The sequence below is a fragment of the Numida meleagris genome, chromosome 20 (assembly GCF_002078875.1).
Source record: "Numida meleagris isolate 19003 breed g44 Domestic line chromosome 20, NumMel1.0, whole genome shotgun sequence".
NCBI classification, from domain to species: Eukaryota; Metazoa; Chordata; class Aves; order Galliformes; family Numididae; genus Numida; species Numida meleagris.
In genome coordinates, this window is record NC_034428.1 from 3460678 (window position 1) to 3480691 (window position 20014).

The 20014-nt window shown below is 44.1% G+C and overlaps 1 protein-coding gene across 3 annotated transcripts in view; it reads left to right on the forward strand.

The window, feature by feature from the left end:
* SPSB1 (splA/ryanodine receptor domain and SOCS box containing 1) overlaps nucleotides 1-16139 on the forward strand; it is a 34682-nt gene extending 18543 nt beyond the window's left edge. For all 3 annotated transcript variants that reach the window (XM_021417663.1, XM_021417665.1, XM_021417666.1), the window contains exons 2-3: nucleotides 9063-9891; nucleotides 13998-16139. In XM_021417663.1, coding sequence (XP_021273338.1) covers nucleotides 9198-9891; nucleotides 13998-14125 — 822 coding nt within the window. In that variant the 5' untranslated portion in view covers nucleotides 9063-9197 and the 3' untranslated portion in view covers nucleotides 14126-16139. The remainder of the gene's footprint in view (nucleotides 1-9062; nucleotides 9892-13997) is intronic.

Genomic DNA, 20014 nt, shown 5'->3' on the forward strand with positions numbered 1-20014 from the left:
TGCAAAGCACTTTGAGTAGTAGGCTGAACATAAGAGCACAGTAATTGTAGTAACTTTGTAGTTCTTCTCCGGGCTTTTCTTCTGTGGTAGCTGCATTGCTTTGTAACCTTGCTGCCATTTTTTCCCTGTGCCTTCCTCAGAGGAAGAAGGGAGTTGTATGGGTTTTCCTACTTCTATAAAAAACCATATGCAGGTGTTGTCCTGGCTCAGTTATAACTGCCAAACCATGGCTTTTTTGCTGCTTCATCCAAAAGAATCAGTCTCCAAAAGTGCAGAACTGTGGCTCAAAGCTGAACTCACTGCATCTGATCTAGCAGTGATATATCCCTACTACAGCCTGTCCGCATCATCTGCTAAAAATGAGGAATGTCTGCGAGCCATTTGCACGTATTGCTAACTTGAGAGCTGCGGAGAGATGGTTGTTAGGCTGCTGGCTGAGCTGACCATCAGCTGAGCATGTGCCAATCTGTCCTGTGGCATCAAGCATGATTAAGATGTTGTTTAAATGAGTTCTACCTGGAACTGGAGTTCGTCCAGTCAGTTCCCTTTGTTTGTAACAGTTGTCTGTAAATACTTGCTGGAAACTATAAGTTTGAAGCTGCTCCTGGAAAATAGCATTTCACCAGTTGGCTACAAACAAATACTCTAGACCAGCAGGATGTTGGAGAAGAGCAAAGGGGAGAGGTATAAGGAAGGTCACTTATTGCAGCTGCAGATGTGGGACATGGGAAGGGACTCTGGCTATGTTTCTCAGCCCTTGGCTGAGATGTGGAGCTGTCAGTTGTGTGGGATGGTGAACTCGGACTCCATCCTGTCTTACAAGGAAAGAGCTCAAGTCACTGGCTTTCTGTTCAGTCAGTCCCTGCTCACTGTGTATTTTACCATGGCTTCTCTAAGGTCCCACGATCAACTCAGCTACACTTACTGTGCCATGTAATGCTGCTTATCCTGTCATGCAGGTGCTTGTATGCCTATGTGGCAGTGTTCTGCAAAGTTAGGGATGTTTGGAGTAGAGTTCTGTTGTGTGCTAGCACGCTGGGAAACCACAGCAAATTGCCAACTCCTTTTAACATCTGTCTGTTACAAGCCAAAGTCTCACTGTCATGAGTTTAGCACATTGTTTGCTCTGTAATTGCCCCAGTCCGTGAGTAAGAGTGGAAAGGAAATGGACACATCATAAGACAAGGAGGTAAGAAGAAACTGCTGTTAGTAATGTAGAGTTCTGCAGTCAGCTTTGTTACCTCTTGTCCTTGAAGGAAAGGCAAGTCTCCAGCCCAGTATCTGTTAAGGAACAATGCTGTCTGCAATACACTGGAGTATGTTCAGGCATGTGGGATGGATGAGAGGTTATGGATTGTGCTGGTGGGCAAAGTCATTATGTCAGTATAGCATAGTGATCTTAGTGCTGTGCCTGTGAGTACATGTTAGTCATAAGTGGGAGAGGCTGTGGCAGAACACGTGTTTTGCTGTGGTTCTAAAAGCTCATTAAGGAAGAGTCTGTCACTAAGTACATAGTTTAAGTGAAAAATAGAGCCCAACAACTGCAAGTCTTGTCTGTTTTAATGCCCACCAAAGATGGGATCACCAGGGCAGTTAAATAGCTGTGATCTGCCTCTGAGAAGCTACTGTACAGAGCCTTGAAGAAACACCACGTCTGGTCCGTAACTCGAAGTTGGCATTCACGAGCTATCTGGGAGCTGTAAAGACTCTAATGACTTTCCTGGAATATCTACTGTATTTCCTCTGTAAGGAAAACCATCTTGAATTCAATTCAAATTTAAAGAAATACCTTAGTTTATCTGAGGGGGAAAGAAAAAAAGAATAGTTGCCATTTGTAGCTAGCATTCTACTGCAGAGATCTCTGGCAGAAACTGCAGAACTCTTTCTGCTTGAGCTCTTTCCATCATTACAAATACTTTGCAGAGAAACTTATTTCGATGCTGCTAGATTAGGCAGCACTGCAGCTAGCAGGAGGTTGCTAGGTAGGTGGATAGTGGAAACCTAAGTTTCTAGTAGATGGCTTATTTGAGGATGGGTTGTCACTTTCTTTTTCAGGTTTTAGCTCACTCAGATGTACTGATTTCTGAATAACTTCAGTGCTCTGGAGACCCAACCACTCCATACAGGGTGTAAGAGGTCATGCTGTCTTCATCACGCTGCCTTTCAACGTTTCAAAAATAGCTAGAAAGCTTCTGCAGAAACCATCTGACCCAAGGAGAAGATCACTGTATTCATATAGACAAGCTGGTTTACAGCTGTAACAGTGTTGTACAATGACAGGCTCTTGGATTCCTTCCTTAGCCTTTGCTGGTGTGTCTCATGGTTATGCTAGCTGCTTAATGTACAAGAGAGCAGAGCTCTTGGTGTCTAGGACCGTGAAACACTCTGCTTAGTAGCTGAATGAGCGTGCTGGCTTAGCGATGTGGCTTGTTAGCTTTGTAGCCTACGTTGGTCACTGCTAAATACTAAGCATCTTGTTCTCCCCATCTCTCGCATATCTTGTGCACAGTTATTTGTCAAGGGGCTCGTTCTACTGGAGGATTTCCTTTTTGCTGTTTGCTGGGATGCGTACTATCTTCCATTTACTTGCCCTACCTTTCACGGATGGTAGTTACTATAGTTTCACTTTCCTGAAGGCCATGCAGCTTAACAAACTGAGCCGAGCTGCTTCTGCTCTTCAGTAGGTGAGGGTGGGGAAGGTGCCCCTGCGGCAATGTGTCAGCCTTCTACACAGAACAAGACAGCGAGAAGGTTTGTCAGCGCTGCCCAAACCACTGCTATGCAGTGAGAGTTGTCTGCTTAGCCCTGATCCAAGCACAACTGCAACACTAGGAGATTATCTCTAGCCATGTTGCTAGTGGAGTTGTTCCTGCTGTTTTGTAGCTACTTGTCCTCTGCTAATGCAGAACTGCACAACTTCCTTGGCATAGGTGAGCTTACTTCCTCTACAAAGTTTTGATCAGTGTTTAGGGGAGTGGGGAAGGGTGTTCAAGCTAGAGTGCTGGTGCAATGGTTGCGTCAGGGCTGGAGGTGGGGGTGTCACAGCTATCTTGTGATCAGCTTCTGCAGTTGGCAGGAATGAACAATTCAAGCAAGGTGGTTTAGATTTAATGCTAAGAATTAATGCCAAGAAAAACAGGGAATCCTGGTTCTTTGGGACAAAGGCTTGAATACTATTTACATTTGAGGTGTGCAAGTTCTTTTCCCCACCCAGTTAGTATGTTACGTAGCATTGATGATCCTTCTTGGCTTTACAGGTGTAGTGATGAAAAGACCTGTTCTTCTCAACATATAGAGGAAGAAGTTGTGCCTAAGCAGCTTCTAGCACATCAAAGAAAGAGGATAGCTTTATGTGAGGGGTCTTTGTGGGGAGTTTGTCCACAACTAGCATGTTAGACACCTGAAGAATTTGCTAGGTGTGACTTCAGGTAAGCTGCTGTCAGCAAGCTAGCACTAGTGTAGCTCCTTTACATTTTTGTCTACTAGCTTGTGGGGTGAATATTCAGCCCAAGAATATTGACTGTGTATACTTAATGTTTTCCTAGTGAAGTCATAGAAACCTGAGCAAAACTGCATTTATTTTTGCGGTCTCATTTTACAGGAGCTGTCTCTTTTAGTTCAGTTTTCCAAAGGAGTAAGCAAGCAAATGATTGTGCAGAATGTTTTATCTCCTGCTGAGGTGCTCTTGAGACTGAAAATCTTTAGGGGAGGGTGTTGATTCACTCTCTGAAGACTATGCCGTGTGTTTAAAGCTGTGAGTCTTCCCTGTAGAAGTATTCTTCATAAATATGGAGGAATGTTAAGCCACAGTAAACTTATTAGAGAGAGCATCTAAAACTGGGTCAGAGATCAAGGAATTTCAGGGTCTTCGTGTAATCTTGTAACTGATGTTCCAGACAGATATCCTTGTTGAGCTATGGCAGCCCTAAGTTTTTTGCACTGTTCTCAGACTTTTTGTTACTGTGTGAAGTGCTTCTGGTCTGTCTTTCTAGTAAAGTTTGTAACTGAATGAGAAAGGCTTGCCAGTACTTGACCTAATGAAAACATCTGTTTTCAGTGGCTGATTGAGTGCCTCACAGGTGCTTAAACAACTGCATGCCTTTTCGACTAAGTGTTTTTCGTTTTTCATTGTTTCGGTTAGGCTACTCCTAGAACTCCTTATGCTCTTTGGGTTTTGGGTTGTGAGCCATCCATGGTGTATGGAAAAGTCAGCTCAGGGGTTGTTAATGGAACCAGCAACAGTGACTTTCTGAATGGCTGGTACAAATACTTGGCCTCGTGTGGGGATGTATGACTGGGACTTCAAGGGCTTTTGCTGCTAAGTTGCTTTCAAATTGAGCTGAAAATATGCGCAGTACTCTGTTAAAATTCCTGTGTCACTTGGAGATACAGATACCTGAAATAACCTCCTACTACGTGATAAAACTTGCAGGGGAACAGCCTCTTGGCTTCAGATGAAACAATGAGGGCAGCTTGGGTGAGCGTTCTTTGGCTTACATACGGTGCATTGATAGCCCGGATTGAATTTGTTGTGTGCTCAGATGAGGTGAATGAGTTTGAGTGCTGACATAGATAGGGATGAAGGGAATTGACTTGGAATGATAAGCAATGTTTTGAGTGTGGATGGCTTTATTTAATCTAGCTATGTGAACTCATGTCTGTGAGATTTTCCCCTTGGGGTCTGGGTGACATTAAGGAAGCAACTGAAGTTGAAGTTGATTTGATACCAGGAAACAATATCCTGTTGTGGATAGTTAAGTCTGCTGTCTGCATGGCGTCAGCATGATTGGGTTCTTGGTTGCATTTGAACATTGGCTTAAGGGACCACGGGCACAGAGGATGTTTCTGCTTTGTTGTACACAACATTTTGGTGAACTGAACTGATGTGACTGCCTCAGCTTGAAGATGTCTGTAGAAGGCAAATACTTGGCCTGGTTCATGCTGATTGCTAAATAGGAGAAGTTGGAAACCAGCTCTGCTCTGACTACCGTACATGTTCTTTTCTTTGCAAAGCTCTGTAAAAAGCTATGTTCTTCTCATTGAGCTGCAAGGACTCTTACACCTTCCACTGAAATGGCTTATCTCCTGCCTTGATCTGTTTCTGGTAAGCAGAACTGTTCTGGAGCTTAGGATGCCTTTATAGTACGGCAAATCATCTTGCTGTGAATAGCTAAAGTGAGGGGGATATCTAACTCCCTGAAATTAATAGTGAATGCTCTGCTTTTAGACCATCTTGTAATTGTTCCAAAGCTTTTTAAGTCTAGGAGGCTAACAGTAAAACTGAAAATAGCATGGGAGTAAGATAGTGCCATGGGAATGGGCATATATATATAAAGCAGAGCAGAATTCCAGGAAGCCTGTGCTGCTGATGTGATAGATACTCTCAGTGCTTGCATTTGTACCTAAACCTCTAAGCATCCAAAAGTTTTGGAGTAGCTGGTTTCCTAGTGTATCCCTTCATTTATGGCTGGTTGCATCTCATGTCAAGATAACCAGAGTGTTAATCCATTAGTTAGGAAGGTAAGCATCTCTCTGTCCTGTTGAGGGAAGAGTGCCTGTAGTGTCTTGTGCGTGAAGAAGCATAATTGTGCCTGCTGACTATGGGACGAGATGCTGCTCTGCAGTTCTAGGCCAGGATAGTGCCAGGGACAGCGGAGCCAGCTCTGAGCAGACGTGGCTGTCTTGCCCGAATAAGGAGCCATGTTGCACTTGAATTTTGGCGTATGCTCAGTATCTGACCTGCTCTGTCTAATTGACCTCTTTGTTGCAATCTCTTTCCCCCATTATTTCCTTTTATTCTGGCTACAGTCCTTCATCTTGTGTTATTAGGCTGCTTGGGGAAAGAGTCCTAACTAAGGCAAGTGATGAATGCTCGAGTTCAGGAAAGGCTGCTTTCTTGAAGCAGGCAGTGAGGCATATCCTACCAAGTGTGTTTCAGAACTCCCTGTTGTCTCTGACTGTGGTGATTCCCTTTGAGGTAAAGCAGCCTTAAGAAAAATATGATAAAAGCTTATGCTGGCAGGAGGCAAACTAAATCATAATGAATGAAGCATTGTTTTGCTAATGGAGAGTACCGAATTGTATTCTCTTACTTCTCTTGAGCATTGTGCTTCAAAACAGTCTGCAGCATTACTCCTGCAGTCTGGCAGACTGCTTTGTTTTGGTTGTTGCTTCCTATACAGTGTTTTCACATGTACTGTACAGCTCTCAGGAAATCTCTGCCTCTTCTCCTCCTGCCAATGTTTTGTTCCTTTATCCTAATCAATGTTCCAACAGCTGAACTTGTCTGCAGGCTTCCAAGTGTGCTGTAGCCAGCACCTTGTTGACAGCCTTTGTCCATGTGCCATAGGCCTTGGGAATGCCAGATAGTTCTTCTGGTTCTTTCTGCAGAACAACACATGAGTCACTCGCAGCAGCCTGATGGTTTTTCTCCCAGCCTAAGCAAATTAGTTGCGCTGAAACTTTTTAAAAATCATAGCATCCAGTCAGCATTTATATGCATCTCCTAGGAAAGGGAAAACTCCCAACAGAATGATTTCAGAAGTCTTATAACAGAACTGGTGTCAGCCTTGAGGTGTAAAACTGGGGATTTGAGTCCGTATGAGGATGTGGGCTTGAAGACAGGACAGTGAGGACTGTCCCATCAGTGCCATGCATTTGATGTCCATTAATAGTTTGCAGTGAACTATACTACAGCTTAGTCATGTGGTGGTGTGAGACTTCTAAAGAATATCAAGGATTTTTCCTTTCTGCGTTTGGCGAATAATAAGGGGACAAGGAAAGGAAGAGGAGTCTTGTTTCTTTCAAGAATGACCAGATTTGAGCTCGCTGTTCCCACAGCATCCCCCAGAATAGCAGTAAGAAGCTGTAGGGAGGCTGATGAGTTGATCCCTAACCTAGGGCATATGTCAACCTTCCCTGGTGCCTTCTAGCTTAAGCCTTACTGCTTGTGTCCGGTAACCTTATTTTTTTAAACCAGACCTGATTCATGCTCTATTTTCTATGCCAGATGAGGTCCTGGTTGTGAGTAAGCGTTGTGACTGTAGCTGGCAGCAGCCTCAAGTGATTGCCTCACTTCAGGAAATGTTAAAATAACACTTTTTTTTCTTAGAAAGCTAGTTCGCTCCCCTCCCACTTTTAATTCTCCTAATAGCTGCCCCCAGTTTGGCAGCTGCCTGACAGAGGGTTGTTTGTGTTGCTTAGCAAGAGCAGGGCCACTTCAGTGGCTGCAGTGCTACAGTAGAGGTATGTGTAGTGAGCTAGGCAAGGAAGCTGGCTTCAGCTTTTTAGAGGGTTCTCTGAAATTTGGAAGGAAAACTGCTAAACTGTGAGAAGAATCTTGCTCCTCCCTCTGGACTCTGCATTTCAAGCTGTGATTTTTTTTTCTCTTGGAGAAGAGGAGCTGAAGCTGCTCACTTGAGAAGGGCCGTACGGAGGTGTAACTGCTCGTAGCACTACAGTGGTCCAGTGGAGCCAACAGTTGCTGGAATGCTTGTTGCTTGAGGCTGGATGCAGCAGGTTTTATCTGCTGTTTTGTACTTGCACAGTCAGGCCTTCAAGGTACTTTGCAAAGCTGGAGTGGGGCTAAGGAGAATTCTCCTTTAACCTGTATCTATGGCTATTTGGTCAGCTGATCCAGGGAAGGTTTGTAACTCTCCAAGTGGATAAACTCTCATTTTATTGCCTACCTCCTACCTTGTTTGATCACTGCTGTGGGGAGATGGTTTGTGTTCAGTGCTGTTTTTATTTAGCTTTTGGAACTGTTTAAGTGCTGAGTGAGGAATAAAAGCTATTTATGGCTGGATAACACTGCCAGGCAATCCCTGTGTTTGCATGTCTAGGGTATGTAGCCTTAACTTTTGGGGACGCTTGCATATTGGGGGTTCCCCAAGAACTCTAATTTCCAAATGTTAGCCAGAAAAACCCTGGCATCACTGAACATCTGTCAGATGTGGAAGCACTGGAGTACCTGCTAGGAGAACGCCAAGTGCTTATCTTGTGTGTTATGTGAATAAGATATTTTGGACCCTGAAAAAATGTTGTAGGAACCAGGGTTGTTTGCAGTGCCTATTCTATTGCAAGCCAAACTGTGATCCTCTTCTTGAGCTGGAATGTGAATGTATCCATTCTGAAATGCAGCCTGCTTTCCTTTCCCTGTAATGGAAACTGTATGGTGAATGATTTGCTTTCTTCTGAAGGCTAGTTCCAGCATCTAGAGCCATGGAGAAGTTTAAGCAGTGCTACTCTTTGCTGCTAAGGATGGCTCATATTAAAGGTCTGCAGAGCAGTTTTCTGTATAAACCAGTCTCTTGTACTGGTCATCTGTAGCAGGTTACTATGGGGCCCAAAAACACTGGAATTCTAAACTCGGATGTGTATGTTAGAAATTTACTGAAGCTGTTTGGATTCTTTTTCTGGGTATTAAATGCCTTGTGCGTTTTGGCTCCGTCATGGATAGCCTTGGCTGGAGAACTTCTCCAAGGGGGTTGGAAGGAGGTGGAATAGATAACACCAGTGGGCAGTCTGGTACTTCACTGAGGGGTGGTGCTCAGCCTGTCCTTGTTGTAGGAAGTAGAGCTGGTATACAAAGACCAGTCCAGGAGCGCTGTAATCTCAGGCATTACTGCTCTGAGTCTTCTGTTAGGAGAAATGCTTTGCTCAAATTCTCCAGCCTGGGTGATGATGTAAAACTAGGGAGAGCTGTAGACAGTCTGACCACAGATGAGCTCTCGAAGTTTAATAGTGCAGTAGTAAGGAGCAATGCATTCTCTGGAAGAAGATGAGCTCCTGTAGCTGAATCCATACCTCCCTTAGACAAGGGAGGAGGAATTCAAGTGCCTTTCTGAAGAGAATATTAGTGACTTAAAAATGAAATAGACAGGCACTGTGCTATCTCTGCTTCACAGGGTACACTGCTTAGGTGGTATGCATTACCCTGCCTGGTGGGAAGGAAGGATGGATTGTCAAGATAAACAGATTGAAACTGTGCTCTGTAAATGTTGCATGCAAGGCTGTGTGTGGCAGTGTTTAACTTGCCTCTTGTTTTTCTTTCCATCCATTAGGCAATACTGACTAGTGAACATCTTGACAAGGTCTCCGAGCAACGTTTTCTGTAGAGCTGAATGAAAGCAGAAGCAGCTGGGTGAATTGATGAGCTTGCCTTGGGAGCCTCTAAGCAGGCAAAATCGGAACCCACAATGGGTCAGAAGGTCACAGGTGGGATAAAGACTGTGGATATGAGGGACCCAGTATACAGACCATTGAAACAGGAGCTCCACAGACTTGACTACAGCAAACCCACGCGTCTGGACTTGCTACTGGACATGCCTCCTGTATCATATGAAGTCCAGTTATTGCATTCATGGAACAATGATGATCGCTCGCTGAATGTATTTGTGAAGGAGGATGATAAACTCATATTTCACCGGCATCCGGTGGCTCAGAGCACAGACGCCATCAGAGGCAAAGTGGGATACACACGAGGACTGCATGTGTGGCAGATAACATGGGCAATGCGGCAGCGAGGCACACATGCTGTGGTAGGGGTAGCAACAGCAGATGCCCCTTTGCATTCTGTAGGGTACACCACACTTGTAGGAAATAACCATGAATCATGGGGATGGGACCTTGGGCGCAATAGACTGTACCACGACGGCAAGAACCAACCGAGTAAAACCTACCCAGCCTTCCTAGAACCAGATGAAACTTTCATTGTGCCGGATTCCTTCCTCGTGGTTCTGGACATGGATGACGGGACACTGAGTTTCATCGTGGATGGGCAATATATGGGTGTTGCCTTTCGGGGACTTAAAGGGAAAAAGCTGTATCCAGTGGTAAGCGCAGTGTGGGGACACTGTGAAATAAGGATGCGCTACTTGAATGGACTTGACCGTGAGTATAATCTCTGTATTTGTTCTAGCAACCCAAATCTGTGTGCTACTTATGTGCAAGTTTACTATGCCATCTTTGAGGGTTTTCACTTTGCTGAAGAGGTGAGGATTTCATGTCAGCAGTAGGATTTAGAGAAATCTCAGAATCCTTAATGGCAATTGAAATAGAGCTTGTCTGGCTGGGTAACGTGATGTTACTAATGCCCTGCAGGGAACAAGCGAAGTTCAGAAAAATACTATAGTGAGAGAAGGTGATGCCAGTTGTTTATCTGGAGTGATAAGCCAAGTGTCTTGGGTTATGACACTAAAGTGTCAAAAAAGGACACTCCTGATCAGAGTTGCAATGTTTGCAATGTAATGCTGGTGCTTCTTTACAGGGAGCAGTCTCTGAGGGACAATTCCTGCAATGCCTTATGAAAGGACTTTGAAAATTCCGTGCAGGAAGGAGTGGGAAGATCGGTCCCTGTCTAAGGAAATGAGAATGTCCCGTCTTTGAAGAAAGTAGCTTGTTCCTTTCTTTCAGAGCAGGGTGTTCTCATTTCTAGTGTGGGGGCTGGATATTGTAGCCAGGCCAACTTGCATGCTAGGTCTTTTACTAATAGGAACATCAATCCCTTGCTAAGCTTAGTAATAGATTTGGCTGCCCAAATGTGCTGAAGTCTTATCTCTCATAAAGGTTCCCATTAGGCCAGATTGTGACTCCGCCCTCTGGATAGGGTGGAGGACAGAGGTGAAGGAAGTGGTTGAAAACCTGGGTCTGTTGTTACTGAAATAAATCAGGTGGTATTGATAAGGGTAGCGTTTCGCCTGCATTTCTGAACAGTGTCTGCCCAAAGGCTGTAGCATACTGGGGTTTTATTTGTGCTTAGAATGTATTTTTTCTAATGCTGGGCCAGCAGTGGCAAACTCCTAGCACTGGTGACATGAGGTGCAGCCAAGTGGCACTGGGCACCAGAAGACTATACTATCAGACTGACCAGGAAAGCCTTGTGAAGGCATCAGTGTACAGTATACAAGTGCTTTGAGAAATACGCTTAAACTCAGCAAGACCCAATGGAGGTACCAATATTGATACTTACGTACCTGATGTGTCCTGTCCTAATGTGGGCAGAAATCAACACAACCTGGTCAGACTAGGGAGAAAGGGCTGGATAGCATCTCCTGCTGCTTAAATGTTTCTGTTAAACTACTATTTCTTCTTATTCAGTGGTATAATAGCTATTCACTGACACTTCAGAGGAAGTTACTTTAAGTAACTTGCAGAAGTCAAAGTAAGCACTTGCTTACTGCAGGGATGTTGAGGAACTGTCTTAATGCTCAGTAAAAGGTGTATTCTTTCCTTAACTTTTCTTTCTACAGTCAGCCTTCTTTCCATCAGCGTTTTAGCAGATGAGCTTAAAGCAAGAGAGGCTGAATAACCCTGGAGCATTGCAATCTCTTGATCTGAGAGCTCTTAGCTAAGCATTTTCTCACCAACGGAAAGAACCTAGCTTATCCTGACACAACAGCTTACAGAATGGCAGCAGCTCCAGAAACCAGGTTTTTGGTAGGGTCAAATCCAAAACTTGCAGCTCCTTTCAGAGCCAGCAAGTCTGTGGAGCTGTCTGTGCAGAAGTGCACTTAACAGGGAAACAGCCACCTCCTGTATTGGATTTGGTTGTAATGTGCTCTCGGCATAGGAGTGAATCATGGGCGTAAGGCCAGGACTGACAGGACGCTATTTTGGCACACATAGAAAGAAGGTGTCTGGCTCTAACCACTTCTCAGCATTCAATAGCAGCATTGTGTCCAGCGATTGTAGTGCTTGTGAATGGAAGAAGGTCAGATATGTATGTGCTTTCTCTTCTGGTCTATCTTTGCTAAGGCTGGATTATCAGTGCAAACTAGATGAGGACAAAGTTCTTAATCTCTGTGGGAACATGATCTTCTCAGCTTTTAAGGCTGTTAAATGGGAATTATTTGTTAAGTTAATGCCTGTAGGCTTTGAAAGTCCAGGCCCCTTGTTCTCTATGGCCACCGTCCTCTGGCTAGACAGTATCTCTGTCTAAGCTATCTCTCTATGGAGCAAGAGGAGTTGGAACAGATTTGGAATACAGTATATTTGTACTTCAGAGGGTACAATTTTTAAGGGTAAGCTACATTGGCTAGTGCCAAAGGAGTGTTTCCAGTAATAAGTTTCTCTGGTAGTATCGCAGCCAGAACTGAGACGTGTAGGCCTGCTGTACAGAGAGACCTGTCCCTGCCAAAGAGGCAGCATGGATCTTGAAGTAGGTCACGAGCAGGCAAGAGTGGCAGTGGCTCCGGCTGAGTGTAGCTATGCTCTGCAGGAAGGCACTGAGCAGCCCTGGGGCTACTCTCTGGCACAGAACATGGGTGACAAATAGTAGGGCTTGGGAAGGAGCAGCACTGCCCTGACAGATTTGTTTGATTGCTCTCCACCCACCTATTCTTACAAAAGAGGTGTACTTAAAGAGGTATGATGCCTCAGTAATAATACTTGAGGCACAAGGGCAGCTCTGGAGAACTGCTGTTAAAAACCACGTTGTGCTGCAGCTTCCCCTGCAGAAGGCAGTAGCTTGTGATGCTTAGCGGGGACTGACTGAGGGAAGTAAGGCATTGGTCCAGCTCTCTCTGCTAACTAGAGGAGGAGATAGACCAGTTTGAGTGCAATTCCTGTTACCCAGTCTCTCTTCAGCTAGCAAGTTCTCCTTTTCAGACTTCTTGCCAAAAACTAGATAAATTGCTTTCTCTCTTACTCATTTGAAATGTTTTTTTTATGTGGAGCAGTGTGATTGTTTACTTTTTCCAGAGTAGAATCAGGAACAGTCTAATCAGACTACTGACAACACTTCTATCTGAGGTTTTCAATGTTAGTTGCTATCCTTGAACCTGGAAGGAAGGGATTTGTGTCCACCTTATTGACAGAATGGCTTCTAGTAAGACATACAGTAATGTGATCATGCTTAGAAAATAAGCTTTCCTTGTCTCTCAGCTGTTTAAAACAGCTGCATGAACAATCAGATTAATTTGGCTTGTAGTAGAAGCTGAAGCTGGTTGGCATCTATCAAAGCTTCTGAAAACTGCAGCTTCTCAGCCAAGCTTTTCCATTTTTGTGGATGTCTTTAGGTGTGTTTGGCCTAAGATGTCTCTAAAAGAAGCTTTCTGATGGTGTATGCTGAGCACTCAGGCTATTAGAAGGATATCCAGTTACCTACTTGACTTGAGATGCCGTTGTTTTTAGCTGTCTCTTGGGGGAGGAGAACCCCCACTTGAACTTGAGCAGTGTGCTGTGTGCAGGTGAGCTTGGACAGACTTGGTTTCTCACAGCTTCTGCTGGTAATCTGTATATTCCTTCTGTGCAGCTGTAATGTGTTTGCTCTGGCTCTGACCTCTGTCCTTTGTATGCTATGAATGACTCTTCAGCATCAAAGGACACACGTACCCTGCCTGAAAAACTAGCATCATCTTGTTCAATAAGTGTACAAGATGCCAAAATAGTAGCCAAAGGCTTGTATTTTTCCCAGGTTTTTGATGTATTGTGACATTTCCTGTCAGAGTATTTCTTCCTACAAGTAATGACATGAAGCTTTGACACATGGCTTTGCTTTCTTCTTTGGAAGTATGTAGCATAAATGAAAGGGGGGGACAGCTGTTATCCTACTATGTAAAAAACACATCAGTACTTCCTGGGTACTTTTACCGCATGACGCTATCAAACTGTCTGCTGCAGTCTTTTACTTCAGTAAATCTTTTAAAGCTTTTTGGATTCTGCAGTGAAAGGCACAAGCTAGACAATGTATTTTAACTTTAATGAATGGTATTGCAGCTATATGCGGAGTATAAACTTCCTTCAGGGCATTTGAGTGTCTTTTCCTTCACGCACTTAACTTCTACAGAAATGTCATGCTCTGCGTGTTTGATGAGCTGAAGCTGCTGATTTGTGAATGTTGAATGGCTTGGGTTTTGTGAACAGGCCAGGCATTCACTTATTTTGCTCAGTTTTTGTGGGGAGAGGGATTTCTAGAGTTAAAAAATAAAATAAAATAAAAATGAATATGTAGCTTGTAGGTTGAGATGTTAATGTCTCGGGTCTTCTTTTTTTCCTAGCTGAACCACTGCCTCTGATGGACTTGTGTCGGCGAGCTGTGAGGCTTGCTCTGGGCAAGGAAAGACTGAATGAAATCCCTACCCTGCCACTGCCAGCCTCCCTCAAGAGTTACCTGCTCTACCAATGACCTGCATGTTCTGGGACAGAGAGTTGGAACCAAGGCAAAATGTCTGGAGCTGACCCACTGGGCAGTGGGTTCGCCGCCCTCATGTCATTGCTACTGTTGGAAATCCTTGGCCAAAGTACTCCTGTTACTGCTAAAAAAAATCTCCATGGGCCCTTATTGGCAAGCTCTTGAGTAGTCTTTACTTCGCGACTGAGTGTTTTGTTCTTTGGAAGTCACTTCCCCAGCACACTTTAAAAAAAAAAAAAAAAAAGAAAAAAGAAACTTAACAGAAGCTCTGTGCTTCCCTGCTTCTCCTGATAAAAGGCTGCATCCTTTGGGTCGTAGAGCCTGGGAGTGAGCCCTTCTATACCTGTTTAAGGGAAGAGCATAGTTTGGGGAAGGGAAGGCGCTAGGAGTGGATATCTTAAGACTAGGTGCTAAGAATGGAAAGGCATGGGGTGGCCAGTGGAATTGGGAAGAGTCTGGAATACCAAGAGGAATTCATTGCTGAGTTCTTAAAAACCAAAAAAAACCCTAACACCAAAACCAAGAACCCTTCCCCCAGGATGCTTAATTTGGAGGAGGTGGTTATATTGCTCATGTCTGTCTCTGCCAGGACCTCTCACCATGTTCTAATGTTACTTCATAGAGAGTGAATCTTGCTTTCCTGTTTATCACCATCACCTTCTCAGTTCTCCTGCTCCATTCTCTGTCCTGCTGTTTCTGAGTGGGTGTGACTCAGTTGATTGAGGAGCCACCCCATGTCTTCACCTGCCCTCTTCCTCTTGACTTTAAGCTGTAGGTTTTAGTTTGGGATTCCTTGCTGATGTGGGGACAAAGAAGGGACAAACATTTCCTGCAAAGCACTCCTTGTTGAGACAGGCTGGGTAAGTTCTGAGACTTGTTATACAGCTGTAGGTCTTGCCATCATAGGTCTGCTTTCTGTTTAGCCTGTTCCAGGTTAAAGCTTTAGAGAAACATAGTGGTTCTCTAATGATTCTTTCAGGGAATTTTCTTCCTGAATAGACTGCTTAGTCACCCAAACCAGCCTTTCTTCTGCTGTAGAACATCAGCATAATCTCCACTTAACTATGCAGCAGGAATAGTTCTGTTTCTTGCTTGGGGTTGGTAAGTGGTTGGGGAGTCATCCCAGAGAAGGTGGTAACAGTGTGACTACAGAAGTGCTGTAGGAAGACCAGAAGTCCAGAAAGTGGTTGCTGCAGAATGTAACTTGTGAGACTTTATTGGGATGATCTTCAGGCACAGCAAGAAGAGAACCTCTCCAGAGCTGGGTGTTTGGCACGGGAGACCTTCAATAAACAGGACTAGCAATTCAGGCAAAATCAGCACATCCCAAATAGATTCTTGCCTCAGTAGCCAGGTAAAGAGAAAATGACACTCCTTTACTAGCAGGAGCTGCTCTCTTGACCTCTCCACAGGTTACTATGCTGCCTTTCTGAGGTTATTTTGCACATTTCTTTGTCTTGAAAAAATGTTTGTATGGTTGGTTTTTTGCTCTTGAGTTATTCCCTCAGTTCTGTGTAGGTACAAATGAGTTTAGTTGTTGAAAATGTTAATATATATTTGTGGTGTATGTATAAGAACATGTTTTAAACAGCTGCTGTAAGGGTACCTTTTTAAAATTAAACTACTTGCATAGTATATTTTTAAAGCACAGAATTGGTGCCAAGACTGGGTGGGGTGTGATGTGCCCCTTTCTTTTTTAAATCTAATATTTTATGATTTTTTTAACATAGGGGTTTGTACTAGTTTCTGTTGCAGGGTGGGACACAAATTGCACAATAAAATACAGTGTGTATGGAACTCTACTTGGTTGCCTTCAGCTTGAACCAGTGTCTTCCGTAACTCCTGGGAAGCAGCTGTGTTCTCCCCACTTCTAATACTCTTATTCTCCCTTGTCTCCATCTCTTCTCACTTCTCCATTACATTTTGTACAGTTTTAGACTCTCACTTCCTATTTTATGGCTGTAGATAATACTCAATAACCTAATAAACTTTATTAAATATTGCTTGATGATGGATTTTATTTGTATGAAATGCTCAGTGTTCTCTTCACCTGGTTTCCATGTGCATGGTGAGCTTCCCACCATGAATAATAACTTAAAGCTGGCATCTAAAATTCACGTGCAGGTGGAAGGCAAGCTGCAGCTATGGTAGGGAGTGGGAATCTGAGATTATGCATGCTGGTGCCTAAAGACAGCTGTTCAAGGTGGAGCTGAATAAAATCCATGACTCATTATTCAATAAAGTCCGTGACTCCTGATTCAAATAGATTTGAGTAGATTCAGTAGACTAGGGCTCCAGTTATCTTGTCAAAATTTATTCCTATATTACTGCAGGCAAGCAGTCTTTTTTTTCTTCCAGGAGAGAGGCTCATGTGGAAACAAGGCTCTAACCTACCACTTCATTTTGCCACCTGACTTCTCCTTTCCATCTTAGCAAGGGAGATGGTGAACAAAAGAAAGTAAAATAAAATGGATCCTCAAGCCAGTCACACAGCATACAAACTCCTGGAAGTGCTGTGGCGGTTCAAGCCAAGTGGTGAGAGCTGGCACTGGGTCGTGCACTCAAAAAGTCTGACTTCAGTGTGTTCTGGACACCCTCAGCTTACCAACTTGATTTAGCTCAAGTCACCTGATGTTAGTTTTTAGTCCCTCCCTACCCACTGCTTTAAGTTGTGGTCATTTTGACAGGTCTGTTTGCACAAGAGGCTTCATTCCTGGGCTGTGAAGTGTTGTGGATTATACTGTTTGTGGAGCAGAAACTGTTTCTTGCTTGCTACTAGGGTCTTCAGTCTCTTCTGCTTCCAGTCTGAACAGTACATAGGTGCTCTCAAATTCTATCAGCAGCTAGGTTAAGGCTCCAGACAGACCAGAGCTGAGATGGCTTTGACTTAATGTCAGTTATGACAAAGGCTTTACTTCTGCCTCCTGTCCTCATACTTTTCTGTCTTGCCTGCAGCTACCAACTTGCGTGTGAAAAGCAAATGATTTCATCAGTTCACATAAACACTACAAAATGCGAGGCTCAACTATAGCTCAGAGGTATGCTCGTGAACTTCCTTATAAGGGTACTGGGTGAGAGGTATTTTTTCTTAAAACAAAGTTGTTTCTTACCCATCTCCAATCATGGCAATAACTTTTTGGATTTTTGAGGTCTTAATCTTGTTTGTTTTTCCCATTCATAGAAGACAATTGTTTGTGGGTCCTAAGTTAAGTAGTCAGCGCGCTGAATAATTGCTGTTTTGTTCTGCTGCGGGTAGTGGGGGACTTGAGTGAAACATGTTTCTTGCCAACTTCAGGGTAAGGCTGCCTCTGCTTTGCTAAAGCGTGACTGAAGGGGTGCCGGGAGCACAGCAGACTGGGGAGGGCCTGTAAGGTGGGGCGGGTGCAGAAGACTGAGAAATTAGTTCATGCTCGGCTCCAGACACCCAAACAGGCTTGTGTTCCAGCTGCATGGAATATTTGAAATAAATGACCTGCTCAAGGCTGGGAGTTCGCAATATTTATGTACAGCGCCATGGTGACAGCGGAGGAAGTCATGAGATGGGGATTGGACCTGCTGGAATCAACAAATGATATCACAGATTAGCAAATCCTAATGAATCAGTGGCTTTCTGCTTCCCCACCTATTGCCTGCATGTGGCAGGCAGACCTGCTCCTTTTTCTGAGCAGCATTAAAAATTACGAGTCCTGCTTGTACTGACTAGAGCCTCCTTGAAAATTAATGCTCTTCCACTGGCTAGCATCTCTTATCTCTCTGCTGTTGCTGGCTAACCATATTTGTGCATGTGGAACTTAGCTCCACATTTTACAGGAGGTTTCTGGCTTTAGTAGTTTGATTGCTGTTGCCTTGCTTGTGATACAGGGGCACTGTGACAATCCTGCAGAGAATCTGTCCGTCGTGCTGCTGCTCTCAGTAAGCAAGAGCATAGCTTTTGTTCAAGCTGAGGCTTTGGTAAAAGTTATTTGAGTTTAGAAGTGTGAAGAGAGGAAGCTTTCACTGGATGCCTTTAGTAGCTGATAAGGAAGTATGTCATTACTTTAGCAGTCACGTCAAAATTCCTTTCAAAAATAACGCTGCTCTTGGGTGCAGGTTAGTATGTAGCACATCAGTGCCAGTAAGCATTCCTGCTGTCGATCTTAGCCAAAGCTATGACAACATAAACAAAACAAAATCATGAGGAGGGGAAGGACAGTTGCTGATTTTCTCCTTTATCTGTAGCACTGACGCACATTGCTAATGAAATGATTTCTCTGAGCTCAAGCAATCTCCTGAACAGAGCCCAGCTATCAGGCTCTACCTGTCACATTCTTAGCCAATCTCTTCAAGACAGTCTTCTTGTTCCCTGTGCCTGAGACGTACAAACTAGAAGCATCTGCATTATGCTTTTTTTTTTAATTTGTCAGTTGCACTTTCTTGCTTGAATAAGTTAATACAATCATGAAAAACATTCGCTAGCATGCCCCCCCTCCTTCTCTCCCATATACTTCCTATGCAGAGCTAATGCTGTTGATCTTATGCCAACAACTATGTTGCATTTGACTGGAGAGGGAAATAGGTAGTGATTTATTTAGTAAAGTTGATTAAAATTAAAAACCTAACCCAAAGCACAGCCTTTCTTGGCATATGAAACAGTCCTGAAGGAAACAAAACTCATTCAATACTTGCACAAAGCACACTGAGCATTGATCCTATCCTTGCACGTGTTTTGATTTGAGATTATTGCAGGCTTGTCTGCCCTTCAGACAGAGAACTATTTGAAGCGGCTGCCAGATGTTTTGTCTGACTTGTGTTTTACAACTTGCTTACTGCTTAGAATTGCTCTTCCCATCGGGTGTTCATGCTGCCCTTGTGCATTCTGTTCCTGTGGCATCTCTGTGCCGGTTTCCTGCCCCTCGCACCACTCGCATATACACGTAGCACAGGATGGGTACAAGTCTGCGTGTTTTATTCATAGGCTCAGTATTGCACGTCTGCTGCCCAATCTGCTGGCCTCATCTGGGACCTTTTCTGGGACTAGCACAGACCAGCCACATTCCTTTGCTCACATGTTGCTGCAGTGTATAAAAGTTAAGGTGGTTCGCAATCTCTTAAAAAAAAGCAGCCATGGCCTACACAAACAGCCCTATTTGCATTCAGACCATGGTACAAAACACTAACTGGCCACGCTTCTTCATGGCTTGGGCTGCCTTTTGGGTTACCTGTAACTTAGCTGAGGGACGAAACTCTTTTCTCCTTCTGTAAGTGAAGTGGGCAACAAATTTCCAAACACAATGAAGCAGACCAAATACCTCAGTATTTTTTTGGAATTGTGATACATTTGAGTCAAGTGGGAGACGTCCCAGCCCAGCAGGGCTGCCTCCCAATTTCCTTTGCGCTCACCCAGTTCCAGCAGCATCCCAGCCAGTTACAGTTTGTGTAAAGTTACTTGGCTGGGAGCAATGTGATGCGCCTGCAAACATCAGTGCTCCTGTTCCACTCACATGTTCCTCCAAAGCCTCACCTACGCAAATACAGTATCTGAAGGCAAAGCCTGGATTTAATCTGCAGTTTTTCACTTTGCTCAGACTTACATCTTGTAGGAGTCAGGGGGCTTCTCAGGCTCCTCGTGCTGTGTTTTCACATCTTGCATGATTGCTCTGCAGTCAATAGCTCGTGCCCCAGGGAAGCCTAGCTGTACGATGGTATTTGGGGGACGCAGGCCAAGAAAGATACTACTTCTGAATAACCTTCTTGGTTGCCCTGGGAGTACCAAGATACCTATTCTTACAAGCATCTGTCAGCATTTCACCTCATTGCCTCTTGCAGAGACATTAACTGTTATTTAGAAGGATCTAGCAGAGTAGCACTGTCTGAGGCCTGCATAAGAAAACATACCCTCCAACT